Below are 20,826 nucleotides of genomic sequence, written 5' to 3'. Positions count from 1 at the left end.
AAATGTTTGGTGTTTTTATTTGAAGTTCTGTATTGTCAAAGAGGTTCAGCATGGACAAAACAACCCTTTCCTACTGCATTGATACCATACCAGTTTAACACTGAATAAATATCCTAAAAGAAAAAAAAAACTGAAGTCTTTTCGTATCTATAGTTACATTTGCAATTTGTTAATAGCTGTTGGGAGAGTTGGAATTTGAATTCTTTCCCAAAAAATAGAAAGAAACATTTAATTTCACCTTTTTTTATGCAAAACACAAATACAGTTTCTAGTAAAACCAATCTGAATTTAACTAGGAACCTGCGGGGTAAGGTTACAGTATCTGCCATTAGGTAAAGACAGCCACATCATTTTGTTTCATAAGAACTATGCCAATGTGGGTACCAATGTGATGCATTAAACACAAAGTAGACTAGAAACTAAGCTAGAAAGAGCAAACATGTTCAAATCACTAAGAGGTAAATTTAAATCACTGTAAGTATGTATGCTGTTCATACACATATTGTGCTGTCATTGTTAACTTAAAATACCAAAACATTTTGTAACATTTTAAAATAAATGAGAAAAGCAGTCGCTTTTAATGTAACAGTTAGACTCTTTCTTTCCCAAAAAATTAGTATATTTGAGACGGTAATAGTGTGCTAAATTCTTGCTTTTGGACAACGACACAGTAATTATGGCTAAAAACGTGCTTTGAAACTTGTCACTGCTTGAGCACAAATGCCCAAGGCAATGCTAAACCAACACAGCCTCATTCTGAACCGATTTTCTTAAACTGTGCATTATACCCTTACATATTTTAATTCATGTTGGAACAAAGCCATTCAACTCTGCAACTTTGCATTCTTCCTTGAGCAGATGATGAGACAAACACATGAGCCTGGGGACAGGGTGTATACATGAATCACAAAAGGTATATGCTTAATTAAAGAGCACTGCTGTCACTTTTTCCAGATAAAATTCATATAGCCCTCATCTGAGTCAAGTATGAATCAGGATCCCTATCCCAATGTCAGGAAACACATGCTGCTCAGCACAGAGCAGCTGAAAGAGCCGTATTGAACTGCTTCTGATGAAGCTCATTTGAGCTGACTTGTGACAAGCACACCAAGAGGAGGCCAGGGAACCAACAGTGATTCCTTCAAGATTAGGCTTTACAGCCTGCGTACGCCAATGTCTTACTTGTTTATGTTGCTGCCTTCCTTCAGGCGCTCTCCTGCAGCTCCCGTTTTGGACACTCTCTCGCTCCCAGCCAAATCCACCAGGCTGACCTTGCTGACCTTCTCTCCAGAATTCTGCACAGATGGGACATGGGAGAACAACAGCTAAGGAACACTGGCATGAAGCACCAACATGCCTGACACTGGCAACCACAAAACACTGTTCTTCGTAATAATGTGGGTTAAAGTACCACATTCAAGACATGAGAGAAGAAGGAATTGTCAGAGGTCTTATAGTTCTTTAAAAGTCACCCATCTATTTTCTGGTAAAGGCCTGAAGCACTGAGGAACTAGAATCAGCCACGTGGTAACATCAATCACCTTATGGCAGAGTAGGCCATTAAAACACATTAACTCCAGCAACTGTTAAGACCTAAGAAGGTTTCACGGTGCCAATATAATCTTAAAAAGTGATCCAACTGTTTATCTGGTGTGCTTCCTCACTCTTCCAGGGTTCTCTTAATCTTGATTACTAGACCCCATGGCATCAAAAGTCAAAGCACAGCTAAACAAAGCATGTATGTGGAAGAGGAAGGAAGAAGAAGAATCCACCACGACTTCATAAATTAATCAACAGAAACACATACACCAGAATGCAGGTCATAGAGTGTCTGAGTCACTATAATGTTGAACACAGCATGAGAGCGGCTGCTTTCTTCATTCATGTTGGTTGCAGCAACTGTTCGTGATTTGTTTCCCTCTGACATCAGTGACTCAATATCCTAGAGCAAAAAGAGTAAAAAGTAATGCTAGGATAAAAGTAAAGTATTGTGCTTGCTGAACAAAATCCCTGTATAGGTGGAAGGGTGTGTACGTGTGGGAGAGAGGAACAAGGGAAGGTAGAAGTAATGAGAAAATTCTTTGCACATTTTGAGATGTATTGGTACAGAGGGCATGTGAGTCTACAGAACAATGTTAAATCACATCTCTGTTTTAAGGGCTGCACTTAAAAGCCCAGCAACTACAGTCAATGCACCTTCTCCTTATCTCTTGCTGAAATATGTTGGTGACATCCACATTACAAATCATTTTGTTTAATGCCAGGAATCCGGCCAGCACAGATTCATTTACACAAGTGAACACAGGGCATCTCTTTACCGAACTGCACTAATGCTATCTTCACTTAACTGGCTCAAAAAGCTACCTCACTTCAACCTCTACCTTCCCACATGTGTAGAACAAAGATGACTATGCAGAGCCTGATATATGTGCTTGCTGAGTCTTCCAAAACAATTTCAGAAGTCATCAGCCAAAGCTTAAGCATGAACAAGACTTACTAGAAGTTGCACAAAGGAGTTGTGCTCTCAAAGTAAGCAATTTACCATAAAGGCTGCAAAAGTAGTTTTTATAACTGTATAATATACACAGATGCTGCAGAAAAATAAAAAACCCCATAAAAAAGCAAAACATAACACTAAACAAAGAATTAATATTTTTTAAAAAATCACTTTCAAATCAATTTCCTCATAAAAAGAAGTCCTACATGATTCATAAAACTGCACTGCTTTAATTATTTCCATGGTGCCTGTAGTGGTTCATTGGCTTCCACAATACTAATTTAGTTGAATGTGTTTTGGTAAATCAAGTGGGCTTAGATGCTGTTGTGATTTAAGTTATGAATCACCTATATACACACCTATATAAATAGAATGCAGTATTCAACAACAAAGTCAAATTCACGCTGGAAGACTAATATCCTTATTTTAGAATCCTTGTATTTCCTGTGTTACGCAAACATTGTGTTCATGGCATATAGCACATACAGTGAAAACTGCAAATTAATGAGATACCATTAGTATAGTTGTAACTAACATAAAGGCAAAACTAGTGCTTCCACATGAAATAAATATTCCTGAAGAATTAGAGAGGATCCTTGCAAGTGCCAGAGACCATAATCACTCAAGAACCAAAATATCTGGATAGACATTAGTTTACCTCTTCTGAGATTCCTACTGCTTGTGTAAATAGGTTTTATTTATAAACTTGTCTCCGGTTTAGATTTACCTCAAAGTTTGTAACAGCCAGCTGAGACAGGCCATCGACATATGGACCCAGCACCTTGTGCTCTCGAACCTTGAGGGACTGCCGACTCCTATGGAATAAAGTACACTGTATGCACAATCTACTAATTAGCACCGATATCCAAAAATTACTGTAATATGAAATAAAGTACCTTTTATATAGCAGAAGTCAATTTATGTATTTTTAAATATTAACAGGAAGAAGAAAGTATTCCAGAATTCATAACTCAAACCATAAAGACTCAAACCAATTGAACCAGTTTTGATCTATATACATCAATTATTTTTAATGCATCCTCCCACCCCTGTATTTGTGGCTGGAACAAAACCTGAAATGTCTTAACTGGCAGAAAGAATGCTCAGCATTTAAAAATAGGAAACTAAAAATCGTCCCCCCCTGCAATTTGCTAAATCTTCAATTCTTCTCACATTACACTTTATTGACACATACCCAGTCTCAAATCTACCTTTTTTACTAACTTGCCTACTTATTCACCTTCTGCAGTTATGTTCAAGAATTGAAATATAAGCCACATTTATCAATGCTCAGCTGGAAAAGTCCTATCAAACTATTTTCTGTATACACATCTCCAAGCCAGAGCACCTAACCAATATTTCTGTGTAGACAAAACAGGAGAAAGAATTCCTAAGTATATTCTAAGGTGTCAGCCTTCCACATTCAAAAAGTTCAACATCTAAATCATAAGGACCAAGGTGTAAATAAGCTACAAATTTCTTCTAGCTGATGAAAATTCCTACACAAATACTGCCTGGATCACCTGGCTAAAACATCCCAGAATTTACTTGTATGTGGTCTTGCTTTCTGGTGGTAAAGTACTTCATACAGTATTTGTTTGCATCAGTAGGATGGTATCCTAATGTTTAAATTGATCACACCAGTTACTATTTCATATACAAACTTCATATGAATATTCTCTTTTTTTTCTGGTGTTTGATACCTAATTCTCTCTAAGGAAGTAATACAAACACACATTTCGAAAAAACCTTCTCAGGAACTTCCACATTTTTAGAGTTTTAGACAAAAATTCAGAAAGCTGTGAGGGAAAGTGAAGCTACTCACCCTTTTGGGTCAAGTAGATCTCTGACTTTCTCATTGTAGATTTCCATATAGGACACTTCAACTTTAAAAGTATGAGATTCATTTTCTTCTACAGAGATTCTCTGAAATAAAGCACAACAGAGCCGTGGGATCAGACCCAGTTGCTCTGCATTGCCCATCATGGAAAAGGATTTTCCTGAACCTAAAGGAAAAAAAGGAGAAGATGCTTTAGAATATATTTTCTGAATTACTCATTTGTTTAAAAAGCACATTTTAATTCTCTTTTTATTGCTCCAGAAGCATGTATCAGAAAAACATGACATGCTATTCCAGACAGATGGCTTATTCTTTGGACACAGTAGAGGTAAACAAAAAGAGAAATTATCCAGAAGGTTTCTTTCAGCTGGGACATTACTTGGGACCCCTTGGAACACACTTAAACACTAGAAACTGAATGAGCCTTCTGTAGGAACTACTCCTTTCAGGCTTTGAAAGAGGCCCCAACAGGTAGCAACCACGATCATACTGACAGAGCTCCTTTTAAGAAATTCACTTGTCACTGGCTATGCTAAATGTATAGGTAATATAATGATATTTCAAAATACAATTTTTAAGTGTTATCTACCTTAATATTTATGTTTTGTTGTTCTTACTTCCCATGTGCACAAAGCGTTCTTCCCCTTTAGGGCACTCACCTGTCTGTCCATAAGCAAAAATACAAGCGTTATATCCCTGAAAGGCCTTTTCAAGAATTCCTTCTCCAAGGCACTTGAACACCACTTCTTGACCTAGAAAGTAATTCGTTTTGTTTATTTTAAATTGTATAACATAATAAAACTGACTGAAAACAAGAATAAAAAAGGCTTGCACATTATTTTTTACTAATGAGAGCACTGATGAATGAGCACATTCATCATGTACAACAGTGTTAAGATTAAAACTATTGCCCGATTGTAGTGTAACAACTGCCTGTGTTTAAATATATTGCTGACTATCTTGTGAAGGGAGCAGTTCTTCAGAAATTGTCATATAAGTTGAATGCTTAGAAAATAACATGGATGTCTAAATTTTTTATTATTTCAGTGTAGTTTCTGCAATTAATATGCATTATTTAATCACAACCTATACCCAAAAGAATTCTGTAACAAAATTTCAATTAAACCCATTGGTGACTGGGACATTAGGGGCACACAGGAATACAAGTAGTCGTTCTCTTGGGAACTGGCCTCAAGTTTCACCATTAGCTATTACAATTCACCCTGTGGCAAGGTGATGTTGGATCCAAGATAAAAGCATTCCAATGACATTCAGGGAGAAAATGCATATTAGGAGGCTGTGAGACTTCAACAGAGCTGTTTGAGGACACATGCTGCCAAATCCATAAAATTTGAAATGTCAGACACAGAATTTGGTAGTCTGAAAATTGTCTCCCTGAGCAGGCAGATTTTAGATGCACTTCAATCTTTCAGATGCAGCAGATGAAAATAGTCATAGTAGTTGATTTTGTTTTGTTTTCAAAATAGGAAAGCCCAGAATTTGTACACCACGAAGAGGGTCAATGTGTTGTATGCTTTGAGTTCTGATCAGACAATTACACCAGCTGTATGTACACCCAAAACAAAAAGAGCTGAGCTAAGGACAGGATTTGTACACCTTGTGTATGGTTTTAAACTTACATTCTCTGCCTGGTGACTTTCTGAACAGCTGTGATCAGCTGCCTCTCTCATCTTGGTATGGGAGTTTCAGCAATTGTCAGTTAGGAGAAATTATTTCTTACACTGGATGCAGCAGTGATTTCTGTAGTCTCAAAATGGAATATACTAGCATCAAAAATATTCTAGCTACACAATTATTTATGAGAACATCTACATTCTGAAGCCCAGAAAATTCCTGCAGAACCACCTCTGGAATGACTGGAGAATGTTTTAGAGGCATGTAAACAGGACAAAAAAGTACATTACTTTTATTTTCCTTTAATTAGAACCTAATTTCTTCTCTCCTGTAAGGAAAAAAGAACTGCAGTGATGCACTATCAAATGGTCTTTGTGTATCTTTCTAGCTGAATTTCTAAACTGGACTTGGATTAACACAGCTCAGAAATGCTAAACATAGGAATTAAAACCAGAGGAAAATCTGCTGTATTCTGGAGTAACTCTATTTCCTTCACCATGCACATTCAGTCACTTCTCATTCAATGAGGGGTCATTTGGCCATTTTATAGTAGCTATGCTGAGAGACCACTGTTCAACAAGCTGGAAACAGAGAATGTTCAACTACTGATGAATGAAATATATCAGCAGAAGATTTTACCAAGAATCTAAAATAAACAAAAATTTGCTTTCTAACCAGCTCCTGAGGGAGCCACTTACTATCTTGCTTGCTGAGCATGAACATAAAAACAAGAAAAGACTGAAGATGAGTATAAGTATTATAATATATATACATTACACAGTGATTTTGAGCATAGGATAAAACCATTTGTCAGAAGAGGAAAAAACCCACTTCTGACAAGCAATAAACCAGTAACCTCCTCCATGTTTCATAAGGAAAAAAAAGCAAGTACCAAAGTGTTTTAGAACTGTGCATGGTCATAATGACCATAGGAGGACCTACAGCTTCTTTTACTGCTAAATATCAAGGAATGAATCCACTTTAAATCTCACCAGCAAAGTCGGTTTTATTTTTCAGGAAATACATAATTTTCAAACTGTCATCACAAACAGAAAATCAATCAGACACTGATATATAACTCTAAAATGATATTTTTATTACATATTTCAAGAGCTCAGCAATACCAACATAGACAAATGGGTCATTAAAGAGTGTTGTTTATAGTAATCAGTTAAATGATCATGGGATAAAGTAAGATTTCGTTTTAAGTGCACTCACAGAAAAGAACACAAAATGTTGAACTTCAATAACGGATATTTTATTAATTTGCAAATGCAGGGCACTGAGGGTAGCAGTATATCATCCATGATATTTTTCTATTTTTCATTAAGAAACCTCACTGCTTCCCCCATGAATTTTATTAGTGGGTCTGCAAACTGATTACAAACTCTGTATTATACAGAATTATGTCCATATGCACTTACAGTCAAAAGAAATAATGCAGATCCAGTGCCTACACTGCTGCATTTCTGTTTTGCTAAATAAATCTGTACTGCCTGCAATTCATACTTTTTCTTTTCTTCCACAGATGGCTGGCATTTAAAGAGGTAATCAGGGGTTTTAACTTATTACTTAATTTTCATCAAAAGGGAGAAATTAAAAAAAAAAAAAAAAAATTGCTTAACAGGAGGATTTCCCCTACACTAACCCTTATTGTCATTAAGATTGGAATTCTCAATCTTCCAGCTGGCTAAGACAACACAGCATCTTACAGAGGCAATTAAAGGCCAGAAACATCCATCCTCTCTCCCACCTTCTGCTCAGAACAGGGGCAAGCTGGGGACAGCATGCCCAAGGCTGCCAGGGTGCCACAGGTAAGTAAATGAGCTGCCAGTTCTCACAGGCCAGGATCTCCCCCCTGCTCATCCTTTTGAGGAAAGGGAAGCAAAGTCTGGTGAATTCTTCTTGCAGACCAGGAACAGCTTCAATGTTAAGTCAAAATTACAAATAGACAAGACACCTGTGTCTGCTCAAAATCCACAACCCACTATCTCTCATGAGGGTTGAAGGGCAGAGTACTTTAAGCCAATTGCCTGGTTTGCTTCCTTTTAAAAAATAAAGTGCTGCAGTCAGCATACATATTTCCTATAAAATTACAGCTTAGCTCAAAGTCAGGTGTATGGCCTTTCAGGACAACACAGGCTGTAGAAACACACAACTGAGATTTCAGGCCAAACATGATGCAGGTTAGGGAGTTTATGAAAAATCCACAGGCAAGTTGATACAGTCTGGGGTCCCAGGAATGGACCTGCTTAAGTGCTGCAGTAGTTATTTATGCCATCTCTTGAGTCCTTCCCAAACTGAAGGGTTTCTTCTCTTCCTTTTAAAAATCCACTTCAATAGGCTCTTACTGTTGTCCAGGCTTGTAAAAAGAATTCTTTGTTCTCCCCCTTGAGAATTTCTCAATATCCTCCTCTTCACCAAAATGCTGAGCAGTTATTTGTCTCTGTGAGCTTTTCAAGGCAAGCAGGTGTGTCCTTTTTCCATGAACTGACTCTTCACCCATTCAAGTCAAGAAGAGATGGTAATAAGCTGTTTTGCTTATTCTCAAAACACCTCTACTGCAGCCTATAGACAAAGCTCATCCCTCTTTCAGATCAAGGCAAACTCATTCCGTCCTACAACCAAATTCCCCTCATTCCTCAAAAACTACTTCATTGACTTCTCTTCCACCCCTTTCCAATAAGAGATCCATATTTTCACCAAACACTCAACTATGTCTTTCAAAAAAAAAAAAAATCATCAGAAAAAAGCTGCAGAAGTTAGCATGTGATGATCAGCATAAACCATTCCTTGCTTGGAATGACACAGACACAAACTGTTCAGAAATGCACAGCATCAATATTCAGTGCAAAATAACAAACAAACAAAAAGCCTCCCACACTGAAAGAGTGTAGGCTTAGATGGGATACATGGAAAAAATTATTTACTATGAGCGTGACGAGGCGCTGGCACAGGTGGCCCAGAGAAGCTGTGGAGGCCCCATTCCTGGAAGTGTTCCAGGACAGGTTGGACGGGGTCTCTCTAACACAGGATATCAAGTTGTTAAGAGCCCCCTCATCTTGGGGGACAGAGATCAGAGCACCAGTTCCACAAAGTCTTGTGAAGAGTTTACTTCTCTTCTGTACTCCAGACATCCTGCTGTCTTTATGAGATAGTCTTGCAAGGACAGCTTCAAAGATGCCCTCTAGAAGTTTTTTGTCACACAAAGGTTTCCTTAACTATTTCTGTTGGTGATATCACTGGATCATTTAGAGTTTTAGAATGCAGTTTCCATTTCAACAGAAAAAAAATTGCTAAAAAAGCAATTCTGCTGCCAACAGCAACAGTATACCTAGGTTTTCAAGTCCTGGAAAGATAAGGTAGGTACTTCCTGAACTTGAGCACAGAAAGAAAATTAGTATGAAGAAAATAAGCCTTGATGTTCAGCCAGATAAGCTGAAGATCTCTCACAACAGAAAGAGATGGCTAAATACCGTTTCAGGGTCAGCCCTGCATCCCCAGAGCCTGAGAATTAAGTTTATCCAAACAGGAATCTTGCTCTTCAGTGAACAGTATTAGTAAGTGATGGTAGTACCATAGATTAATCAATGAAGTGAGAAATAAAGGCAGTCTGACCATGTGTGGTAGTTTTAAAGAGCCTGTAACAAATGTGCATTTCCAGGAGTAGACAAACTTTGGGTTTGTGGGCATTTAAAAAAACAACAAGGAAGAGTTATCCACATATGTTGCCTGTGGTGCACACCATTCTGTGTGTTCTCATGTCCCATCCATCAATCAGCAAAATCTTTAATACAGTGTGATATACACAACTATATATTTATTCAACACAATGCCAGATGAGCACATTTTGATTTTGCACAGAGAGCAATGACTGATAGGGTAACCTAGTACTTGTTAAACCTTTCACTGTATCATCTTCCACTGTATTTCTGTGATACAGGTAAAAGGGTTTTTCAAGAAACTAAATTTGTCACACATGCCTTTTTAAGAATTTTACTTCAGCTTAAAGCTCATACACAGCTTACATTTTCGAGCACTCTGGACTTAGCTTTCGAGCTTTACACGTGTTTCCTTTTAATTCTGCAACTAATCCCTGCTCTTGCCAGTGACATTAAACTTACACATCCACAGAGAGATACTTTGGGCAAGGAGTGTTTAATGCACCTAGCTTCCAGATCAGGATTCCTTCTGTAGTCCAGCATCCACAAAATACCAGTGTAGCTCAAAAGGTCAGGTGGCCAGATGGCTTGTTTGGACTCTACGATTATACCAAAGACTGTTACAGAATTAACAGTCTCTGGATGTAAGACAAGATGTATATTTGCAAGGTGCCTAGGACAATGGAGGTTTGTTCCATGAGGCAAAGAAGCTATCAGAAATCCCAGCCAAATCCAGTTAACATAATTTTTTTTTTTCTTAACAAAAAAGCACAGTCATTGAGGCCAAGCTGTGAAACAGACTTGAGGAGTCTTAATATTAATAATACATAAAAAATGAAATATTGCCATATCAGCATTTGGTTTGTCAGACCTAAACCAAGAAATGCTACCATTGCATAGGAAGCACCAGCTCATGCACAAGCAGGTGAACAAGCCAACAACCCAGTAACTTAAGCCTGAAACACTTTGGGTTTGGTTTTCAATTACTTTTATTTTGATATTGTGTCAAATTCATTATGTTCTAAAACATAAGGGCTGGCAGCCACAGGACAGCTTCAAGACCATACAACAAACACAACAACAAAATCAGTGAAACCATTGTTTTTTGTATGCAACTCTTTAAGCTCACATTCTTAGCATATTTCTGAAAAGAAAAAAAAACCACCACCAAAGCCTCCCACACAGCCTTCCACCAAGAAAAAAAACCCCAGCAAACAACACAACCTTCCCCACCCCCCACCCCCACTCCCCCCCGCCCCGCAGCAAAACAACAAAAAAACCCAAAGCCAACATAAAGAACAGTTTTGATTTTCTTTTTTCCCAGGCAGGAATATTAACTGTAACAGGCAAAAAAACACATCATAACTTTCTGGCCAGTAAGAAAATGGAAGAGATGCAAGGCACAGTTTTCTAGAAACCAATCCAACAACAGATAATAAAACTTCAGTTCTCAGATAAGACAAATCCAATTACAACTTCTGAAACATGCTAGGGAGATCTAGCTTTGACTCAAATGAAAAATAAATACATCTAGAGCCCCACTGAATTCACCTGGAGGTGGGTACAACTGAGACAAAAACAAGTTTAACAGGTTAGGAGTGTTTCTCAGATCTATCCCTTCTCTGCCAGTGGGTTAGTGCCACACTGTACCCAACAGGCGTAACTCCCACGTGCACACTGGAGGCACACAGGGTGAAGATATGGGTGCACACCATCATCTCCTTCCTTTTAAAGGAAACAGGGCTGTGCAGGCACAAAACAAGGTGCTGTGGGTTCCAAAGGCTCTCCCAGACTGAACTAAAAATACTGTGCAGCGCATCTGTTCAGTGCAAACGCAGCTCTTGAAAGCTCAACCAGTGAAAAACTTTTTTCCTGAAGTAGCCTCTCTTTGCTCAGGCAATTAAGAAATACAGCAGAGTCTATAACCAAGTGCAATCCTCAAGGTTTGGCATTTCATACCAGAGGCTACAGTAGTCAGGGATATATTTTAACACATGTATATGGCAAGTTCATTTATGAGATCACTGATCTCAAACTTTGAGGTAATGAACCCTATTATCCTTCAAGATTTCTTATGGGCCATAAAACTTCGTAATATGAATATCTAAACTGAATGCTTGGGGTTTTTTCCTTTCCATGGACCACAGTCATGAAATCCCAGTGTTCAGAGCTCTCTCTACCAAAACAAGTCCTCTTATAAAATATCAATATACTAATAGACAAATCCAGTTATGAGAAAACTGCTAGGATTACACTCTTGTGTGGATTATCCAGCTTTTGGGAGGAAGGAGTCACAAAGCTGATCGCTCAAAATACATTAGGGATCTGAACAGTCAGACTATAAATCACTTGAAAGACCTGAGATAACCACACCGTCTGAGGAGAACAGGCTTTATTCCCCTTTCATGCACAGAGATGCAGAGCACTAAAAACACACATGTTCATCACTAGCATCAGTCAGAAGTAATTGCTGCTGCAGAAATGAAATTTTAAGTGACAGCAACAATCACAAAAGGCTCTTCCAGGTAATAAAAAAAGGAACACTACGGCTTAGATGTAAAAGCATCCCTCCTGAACAGTGCCCCAGGCACCCTAAAACTGCATTCCTTCTCAGCTGAGGGGCTGGCACTCAGATGACTCAATCCCTGTAAAAGTGTAAGTCTGCCTCTGTGAAGAAGTCACTTGAGCATCACAGTGCAAAAAAAAAAAAAAAACCAACCCCAAACCAACTCCACAAAACAAAGGCCCAAACTTCCATAAGTTCTCAAATTATTTATACTGTCCAATGTATAGAAAATAGTTTACCTGCATATTTTGTGGTGTTTGATTCATCCATGGACCAGAAGCAGTGATCAAAGGCAAACACCTGTAGAAGCACATAAAAAGACAAATTAGGAACTCTAGCTACAAGACATTTCTTTTAAAGCAGTACATATCCATGACAGTGTAATTGCATCTAGGCTCTACTATTTCTGCAGATCCTAAATCAAGACTGTAAAAAGGCTTCATCAGCAGGAACACTTTTGTGTAATCCTGAGAGTTACAAAGCTCAATACTTCTGTTCTATCTGTATGACACACTATACAGATTACTCCTTACTCTATGCCCTAATACAGATTTCAAAACACAGACAAAACCTAGTAATTAACTCCACACTTCTCTAGGCACTGACAAATGTTTCTGCCAACAGTAACAAAACAGCACCCCAAGGACTCAGTATACAGAATTGGGTCAGATGACTATTTAGCAGACATCAGCACAAACGCACAGAAAAGTCCATCCACATGGGATGGACTTCTGATACTCAATGAAGAGCATTACTATCTACTGTCCACATTTGCCTTAAGGAGCAAATAAATAGTATTAGACTACCTGCCTAAACTAAGAGCACAGTACTGCATCTCAGTATAGGAAGCTTCGAAACTACAAATAGAAGACACAGTCCTATTAGAGAAACAAGCTATCAGAGCTTGCTCTTAATGAAAAGATTTAATATCACTTCAGTCAAGAGTTCCAGTGAGGTAGAAATTGAACGAGATTCAATATTGTGCTCAGAGGGCTTGCAAACCTGGAACAGTGTCCTGTAAAACCACTTAACACATTGAGATTTGATCCAAGTTTCTTTTCCTGCACATTTGAGATATTTAACATTGGTTTTGTACAGCTTTAGATTGCTACAAACACAGCTTAAGCTGCAGTGTATTTTCCACATTTTGCCATAATAAACTGACTCTGGATTAGTTAACAGTATAGATTCTGGTTTTGTTATTTGGTTTGGGTTTTCTGGGGGGAGCACAAGAGGTGGGGAAAATCTCAAACCACCTTTTTAATAAAACTTTGCCTGGGTCAAGATTTTCTTTGCCTGGTCATCCAACAGGTAATCTCCTTTGTGAGACAAAACATGCATGTCAGTGTAGGGCAAGAGCCACAGGCTCTGATAGCCAAAACATGTAAATTGCCTAGAGACAAATCCTGAGGTGAGGAAGAAGATGGATCATTTTCTTTTGGCTTTTGGGGATGAAGAACATCTTGAAGTCCCTCCTATTCAGAGTTGCTACACAATGTAATCTACTGATATGTTGTAATCTAACCCTTCCCAAGATGTCTATTGCTGCAAATATTCCAGAAGGTAACATCAGGTTAGGACAGTAACCTTACTTCCTGCCCTTTCCTCCAGCTTAATGCAAAACACATGAAATGGCCTGAGAGAAGACTTAATACAGAGACAACACTTAGTCCGTAAGACTGAGGAGTTCTGGAATTCCCTTCTGAAGAAAAAACAAACTCATAATAATAATTTAACAGGGAGGCCTGAGTCACTGCAGCACAAATAGCATCAGACATTATCATGAATCAGGATGTTCCCTGATGTGACTGAGTCAAAGATGTCGTTTGGCCACTAAACTGCAAGTAAAATGCAGCAGTTACTTCACCTTGTCTTCAGACATTCACACAAGCAGGGAGCATTTTAAGTTACTTTTTGTGCATTTGATCATCAAATATAGGCATAAAACCATGTCATCAGTAAGAACACTAACCCTTTTCCTAACTTCTGTAGTCCAAGAACTACAGTTTCTCTTCTCATATTCCAATTGTATGGAGATTTTCCTCAGGGGACTTGGTAACAATACCTAGTCTCTCCAACGCTCCAATGGCAAGCAATTAAATGACAAGAAAAATCCCCATACCCTTCTGTAAGGATCCAAAACTGCCCATTCTCTCCCCCATAAAACTAAGTGTTATCTGCAGTGGATCACACAGACCATTTAAAAAGGTTACCCAGCTATACCTGCTCATGCATAATGACTTAAATGTCAATACAGCAGTACTGTAGGCCAATTTAATCTATTGTCCTACACTTTTTCCCCTTGGTTAACACAGAAAATGATGACACGATCATTTAATGACTTCTAATTTAAACACTGATCTTGCAAAGACACTCTTAAAACTAAAATATGTGCTTGCAGCCAAGTGTTTCTCTTAGAAAAGCAGATTTTATTGGGATATTTTTAAAATGGTAAAAATTGGTCAGACTGGTTTTCAAAAGGTCAAAAATGATTATGCAATAGGAAGAGAAAAATTCTGTCTCAAGATAAAACAAATGTAAATATAGCATTTTCGTTTGTTTTCATACTAAACATAAAAAGCCAGAGCATGGACTTGGTCTATTTATAAAATCTGGTCTGGAAAATTGCCAAATCCTTCTAACAGAAGTAACAAGATTACTTTAAAAAGAGAGTGTCAGGCAAAAAGGCAGAAATTGCTGGGGCATGCACTACCTGCAAAACATGCAGAGCAGCTGCAGCAAAACTCCCCTTTCCATTAGAACAGGCAGGTGAACACTTAAACGTTACTTTGATTAGTGATGACAAAACAGCAACCTTGAACACTCCCAGCCACCATACTTTAAGGATTCACCCAAGCAAAACAATTGTATGGACAACTGAGACCTTTGGGAAAACAGATTGCAAACGCAGGAATTAACTGGGTAAAAATAAGGCACACAGGAGCAAGATACACGGTCCCAATCAGCAAGGCTCTTCAACATGTACATCAGGAAGGCATTTTATGGGTAATATCTGTAGGCCAGTATCCTACCGAAAGAGTAACCCTTGTACAGAAAAGATGACAAAAAAGATAACTATTTTATATTTTTCTGATGCCCAGTGCAGGAACGGCAGGACAAGCAATCCCAAATTGAGCATGGAAGCATACTTGGGGTCAAGACACAGAACCTATGCCATGAAGACAAAACTAAGTATTCTAACTATTATCTAATGTGCTCCCTCTTCTTTCTCCTCTCTTCACTGATTATTATTCCTTAAAATGGAAGTGGTGGGTATTACATTTTTTTCTGAGAGAAGTGTACAGAACAATTATTTTTTCTTATTAATTTTTTCTCCCCAGAATCCATTTTTCTGAAGAAGGTATTAACCCCTGTAAATATGACTATCAAAGCCATGAGAAGTTCTGTTAATGCTCAAGTCTCAAACTCAATGGCCAATATTCAAACTGGGCATTACCAGGCACTGAAAATGCCTTTTGAGCAAAAATCTTTACCAACTTGTACCAAAGCTGTATCTACCAACTATATCAAAACTACTGAAATGTATTTGAACAGAGATATCTGTGACACAAACACAACTTTTTAAACTTCAAGCATCCTATGTGACTTAGTTTTTAACTACATTTTGGAAGGTGTGCAATAGTATTCTTTACTCTCATTAATAATGTTCTGGGCTTTTAAACAAGAGAGGGAATTAAACAAGCCTTAAAATTTTCTTATTTTCTGCAAGATTCTGTATCTCATACTCATCCTAGCATCTAAAAGAAAAAGCTAGATAAAAGGAAGCTGCCAGAAACCTGCCACAGTAAGGTAGAAGGTTATAAACCAAAGATTTTGAATGAAGGGATGAACTGGGTACGTTCAGGACAATTACATAAAAATGGAAATTAATGAGAAAGAACTAGCTGGGAACTGTTGGATCCTGGTACTACTGTATCCAGAGTCATTGTAAGTGTGCACATTACAAAATGTCAAGTAGGCCATTTCTAGGTTACAGGGAACTATACTTGGGAGTGTTAGCAACTATTAGAAATTGTACAAAATATTTGTTCTGGTAACCACAACATTTAAGAAAAACAAAAGATACTAGGCTTTGATTGCTTCAGCAAACACCTGCAGCAGTTTAAGAGAGCAGCTGGTTATTCTGCTAAGGAGACAACTGGAGGTTATGGCTTCTTCAACAAGGCAAACTGGGATGCAGGCCCATGCATCCATCTCTTATGTCAGTGAAAAATCTGGAGTTTTGTCTCCAATTCATCTGTACCTGTGGCTTTAAAATGAAATTGCAGATTTTAATTAGGTTTTAAACTATAGGAGCCATTGTGCCTGCTGCTGCAGTAGTATCTCACAGAATCTGAAAAGACAGCCAAAGGGGTGTTCACATCTTAAAAAGGCAAAACAGCATTCTGCAGAACTTGTTTTCATTAAGGTTCCTAATCAGTGGCTTGAAGAATTAATAATTTTAAGGGTTTATGCATTCAAGTTACAGGTAATGAGTACCATATCCAATATTAACTGCTTGCCAGTTCAAGCCAAATTACATAATTAGTTTAAAAAGCAGTTTAATTTCACATTCATTATTCTTCTGAAGTCTAATCCTCAGTATAAGCCAGGCAGAATCTGGGGCTTCCAGCATTTAGCATGCATTACCCAGATTGAACATAATCCCTAAGACATTGTCTGTGCAGCTATAAAATGTTGCAAATGTATGGCCAATGTTTAATAGCCATTTCCATCTGATCAAGAGATGGCCAATTAACCACAATTTGCTTTCATTGAGAAGCAGTCAGTCTGACAGGTTGGGTGACTTATGGGGCTACCTGGTTGCTAAAAAGAAAAGGAAGGAAGAACTGAGGAGGAGAAGCTTTCATTCACCAGGCAGCTGTTCCTACATCCCTCTTACAACTGCTGATGGAGATAAGTAATAAAGGACATACACAAGGAACTGGCAGACAGAGTCTACACAGTAAGTTTAATGTAAGTGGAAGCAACTAAAGAATTGAAAAAAAAAAAAAATTGGTCACTGTATGACAAACACAAGACCTACGACAGGGCTGAAGAAGTGGGGAGAAAAAATCCAAAGGGACCTGGGGACACAGCTCACAGATCTCAGCTCAGAACAACGGTTTTACCTTGTCACAAAATTGCACTTAAATGCTTAAATGTTTGTAGATAGCAAAATAGAACCCTAATATCCTTATACAAATCTTCCTATCACAGCTTCTGAGCTACCAAGTTGAACTGGGAAAACAATTTATCCATGACTGATGATAAACTAGCATACTAAAGATAAAGAGACTTCCAATATTTACAAACTTTATTTAAGAATTTTTAATTCGAAAATCAACTGTGTGCAGTACCCTAAAAACTGTGCAAATCAAGAAATGTCATATCACATCTTTACAAACCCAGCAATGCCTATTTTCCACCGATGGTACTAATCTTCTTCTGTCTCAATCTGATAAACATTTCACATAACATCATAAATTTCAGCACTATAGCTTAAGGATATTAATGACCATCCAACTATACCTAACAATAATGTGACATTTACGCACAAGAGTGCAGCTGTTCTGGTTTTATCAAGGAAATAAAGGCCATACGTAAGCTTTTACATAATGCCCAGAATATCTTTATCTGCCTATAATGGACACAAATGAGGTACTACAGGAAATGAGGGTTCTTGTAAAAACATTTTTTTTTGGTGGAATTACAACAACAGAAGGAAGGAGGGTTTTCCTCCTTTTACAAAAATGTTTGACAACGATCAAACTCTCTTTTATTAAGTATATCAACTGACAGAAGACATTAAATGTCCCAATAGGTAGATATCACTTGGTCTCCCACCCTTCCTCTGCACTACAAACAGAGACAGTCTTTACCAAGTGAATTCTGGTGCACTTTGGCAACTATTACACTAATTAGTAATTCCTGGCTAACGTCAAGTGCAAACAAAAATGGTTTATTTATTACTAGGTGTTTTTTGTCGCCTTTTAAAAACAGTGTTTTAGCTTTTAAGCAGAACTGTTGTAATGAAATGTTTTACACACAACACTTATTCAGTCTTCCAAATGGTTTTACGACTGCATTAAAATTTCGGCTTGTCCTGGTCACAGCTTTAACAAGCCATCTGCCTTGCCTGCATGTCAGTTGGATTAAAATACATTCTTCTGAAATTATGAAGCTTTTAACTTGGAAGTCTGAAGAACAGATTTTTTTTTTTTTTTTTAATATGTTTTCCTTTATCCAAGCTGTTTTGATCACATACTACAGCAATATGCCCAATACTGCTGCACTGGTCAATATTTTCAAGCAGATAAAAATGTAAAAAGAGACAAAATACTTACCTTAGGTGGTTTTCTGGATGTTTGGCAAAAAAACCCAGCAATGGTGATGAGAAGCATGAATACACCATTCACATAAAGAGAAGGGAGCAAATTAAAAAAAAAAAAGAAATAAAGTCAGTGTATGTCATTACTATAATCTGAACTTCTTTTTAAATTCATAATGTATTTAAGAGTAATCATATCAGAAGATATTTAAATAACACACCACATATTTTTAACCAATAATTATTTAATTACTAATACAGTACCACACGAAAAGGAAAGCGTCAGATTCTTTATAAAAATCTAACAGAACTTCATAACAGAAGGAAGACAAGTATCTGTTTTATCATGAAAGACGAAACACAGCCCATCTCTGGTGGCTAATAAACCAAGCCTGCAAACTGGCAGACCAAGGTGCCAGGATGAAGCCCCATTGACTTCAGCAGTGCTACACAAGCATGTCCAAGGTAAGAGTCAAGCAAATGTTTCTTGCAGAGATTATAGAAGGAAGAAAAAGAAACCTGTGTAGGCTGTGTTCTCCCCAGCCACAGAAAGCCCACACAGCACATAAGAAACCAATGCAAAAACACCATCACCCTTCACACCAAACTCCAACAAGTGCTATCAGAAATAGTACAGGGATGACAAACCCCCAGTCTAAAGACACTAGCTCTGAGTACTTCAAATTGTCCTTAAATGCTTTTATGCTTTTGCTGGGAGGCATATGGCCACATTATAAATTAAATCAACTTGGGTTTTTCTGGTGGGATTGGTTTCAAGTGAGATAGCTGCCCTGTCTCACTATGCAGCCCTGTGCACACTGATGCCAAAGCAAGAGAGGAGGTGAACATACAGTGCAGAACTAGACTGACTTAGGCCATTCCTCAAAGCTACAACCTTAGGCATGTGTTTAAATTATGTATTGAAATAAGAAATTTCCACTCACTCTTCACATCAAGGGAAAAAAAGCATGGATGAAGGAAAGAAAGAAAACATGGATGAAGAGGAAAAACACAACGAGAAAGGTCTACAGACAAACAACACAAGCAGAGAATGCAGTACGGTATGTAAGATAAGATATGGATGAAAAGTTTAGCAATACATGCACTACACAAAATTCAAAGATATAAAGAGGCTACACTCTCAGAGCAGAAACACCTGGGACCAAGCCATGCTTTCATTCACCAGCGTGTACACACCAACCCCACCAACTTGGGAGAAGGGCAGGGAAGACACAGAACACTGAGCAGTTTTCTTAGCAACCCACAATACAAGGGCTCAGCAAAAAATTCTGAAGGGATGCGAATCCACAAACACATCTTATGCAATCTTTTCTGCCTACTCTCAGTTCGGACCTCAGATGACACATCTGCCTGAAACAGAAGTTATAGAGCTGGGACACAGGACTGGTGTAATGCAAACATCATTTGCCTCCCAGCCAAACCACTCACTGCAGCTTTACCCTTTCATTAGTGGTGACTACACAGCTCCGTCCATGGCTAGCTCATGAACAGGTGGTTCTGAACTTGTGCAGAATGCACTTATCTAATTGAAAAATACATTTAGCTCTACCCTAAATATTACCATTTTAATCCATTTTCAGATGCGATGCAATTACAATTATCAGCTTGTCTAGACAGAGTCCCAGCACCACCTCTAAACTTCCAAGAGAAGTTCCTATTGAAAGAAGTCATCCAAGTTTTTTTGGAAAGCTTTTAAATACACTCATACCTTGAAAAATAATTCAGGATTATATCAGCTTTACTAGAGAATTCCTGAGAGACTGCTGTACAGGTTCAGCAGAAGTCCTAAACAGTTTAGTTGGAAGTAAAGTCCAACAGAAAGCTTATCAACTGTGTTTTCTTCCTGAGATTGTTCTTATAAGCCCTAAATGGAAAAGGTACAGAACGCCACTGAAGTAAAAAAATGGTTTGACACATAATTCTTAAGACATTTACTTAAGCAGTGTAAGCCACTACCTTCTGGAAGTCTCCTCTAACTTTACTTTGATGTCTGTTTCAAGAAAAGTGTAATAGTCACTGTTTAAACCCCTGGTGGATGGCAGAGCTTCCCAGCAGCATCACTGATCTCTGGGATTTCAAAGCACAAGGAGCTGCAGCTTCCTACCATATGTCACATCCAACTGCTCCAAACTCTTAATACCAACTTCAGCAACTCCCAGTAACTCCCCGCATCACCAACAGCAATATGATCAAAGGCCTCTGGAATAAGTCAGCTATATTAACTCACAGGATAGATTTTGAAGCTATTTGGATATTCCAGCTAATCAACTCAGT

The 20,826-nt window shown here is 38.1% G+C and overlaps 1 protein-coding gene across 2 annotated transcripts in view; it reads right to left on the bottom strand.

Moving 5' to 3' along the window:
* The window catches only part of KIF13A (kinesin family member 13A), a 104,565-nt gene that overhangs the window by 45,542 nt on the left and 38,197 nt on the right, over positions 1-20,826 (bottom strand). For both annotated transcript variants that reach the window (XM_082302479.1, XM_082302480.1), the window contains exons 3-9: positions 18,548-18,560; positions 12,440-12,500; positions 4,997-5,089; positions 4,323-4,503; positions 3,225-3,312; positions 1,808-1,942; positions 1,183-1,295 (exon numbers count right to left, since the gene is read on the bottom strand). In XM_082302479.1, coding sequence (XP_082158605.1) covers positions 1,183-1,295; positions 1,808-1,942; positions 3,225-3,312; positions 4,323-4,503; positions 4,997-5,089; positions 12,440-12,500; positions 18,548-18,560 — 684 coding nt within the window. The remainder of the gene's footprint in view (positions 1-1,182; positions 1,296-1,807; positions 1,943-3,224; positions 3,313-4,322; positions 4,504-4,996; positions 5,090-12,439; positions 12,501-18,547; positions 18,561-20,826) is intronic.

This window comes from Coloeus monedula (assembly GCF_965178545.1).
Source record: "Coloeus monedula genome assembly, chromosome: 1".
NCBI classification, from domain to species: domain Eukaryota; kingdom Metazoa; phylum Chordata; class Aves; order Passeriformes; family Corvidae; genus Coloeus; species Coloeus monedula.
The sequence above is the reverse complement of the archived record's forward strand: the minus strand, read 5'-3'. Positions and strand labels throughout refer to the sequence as shown.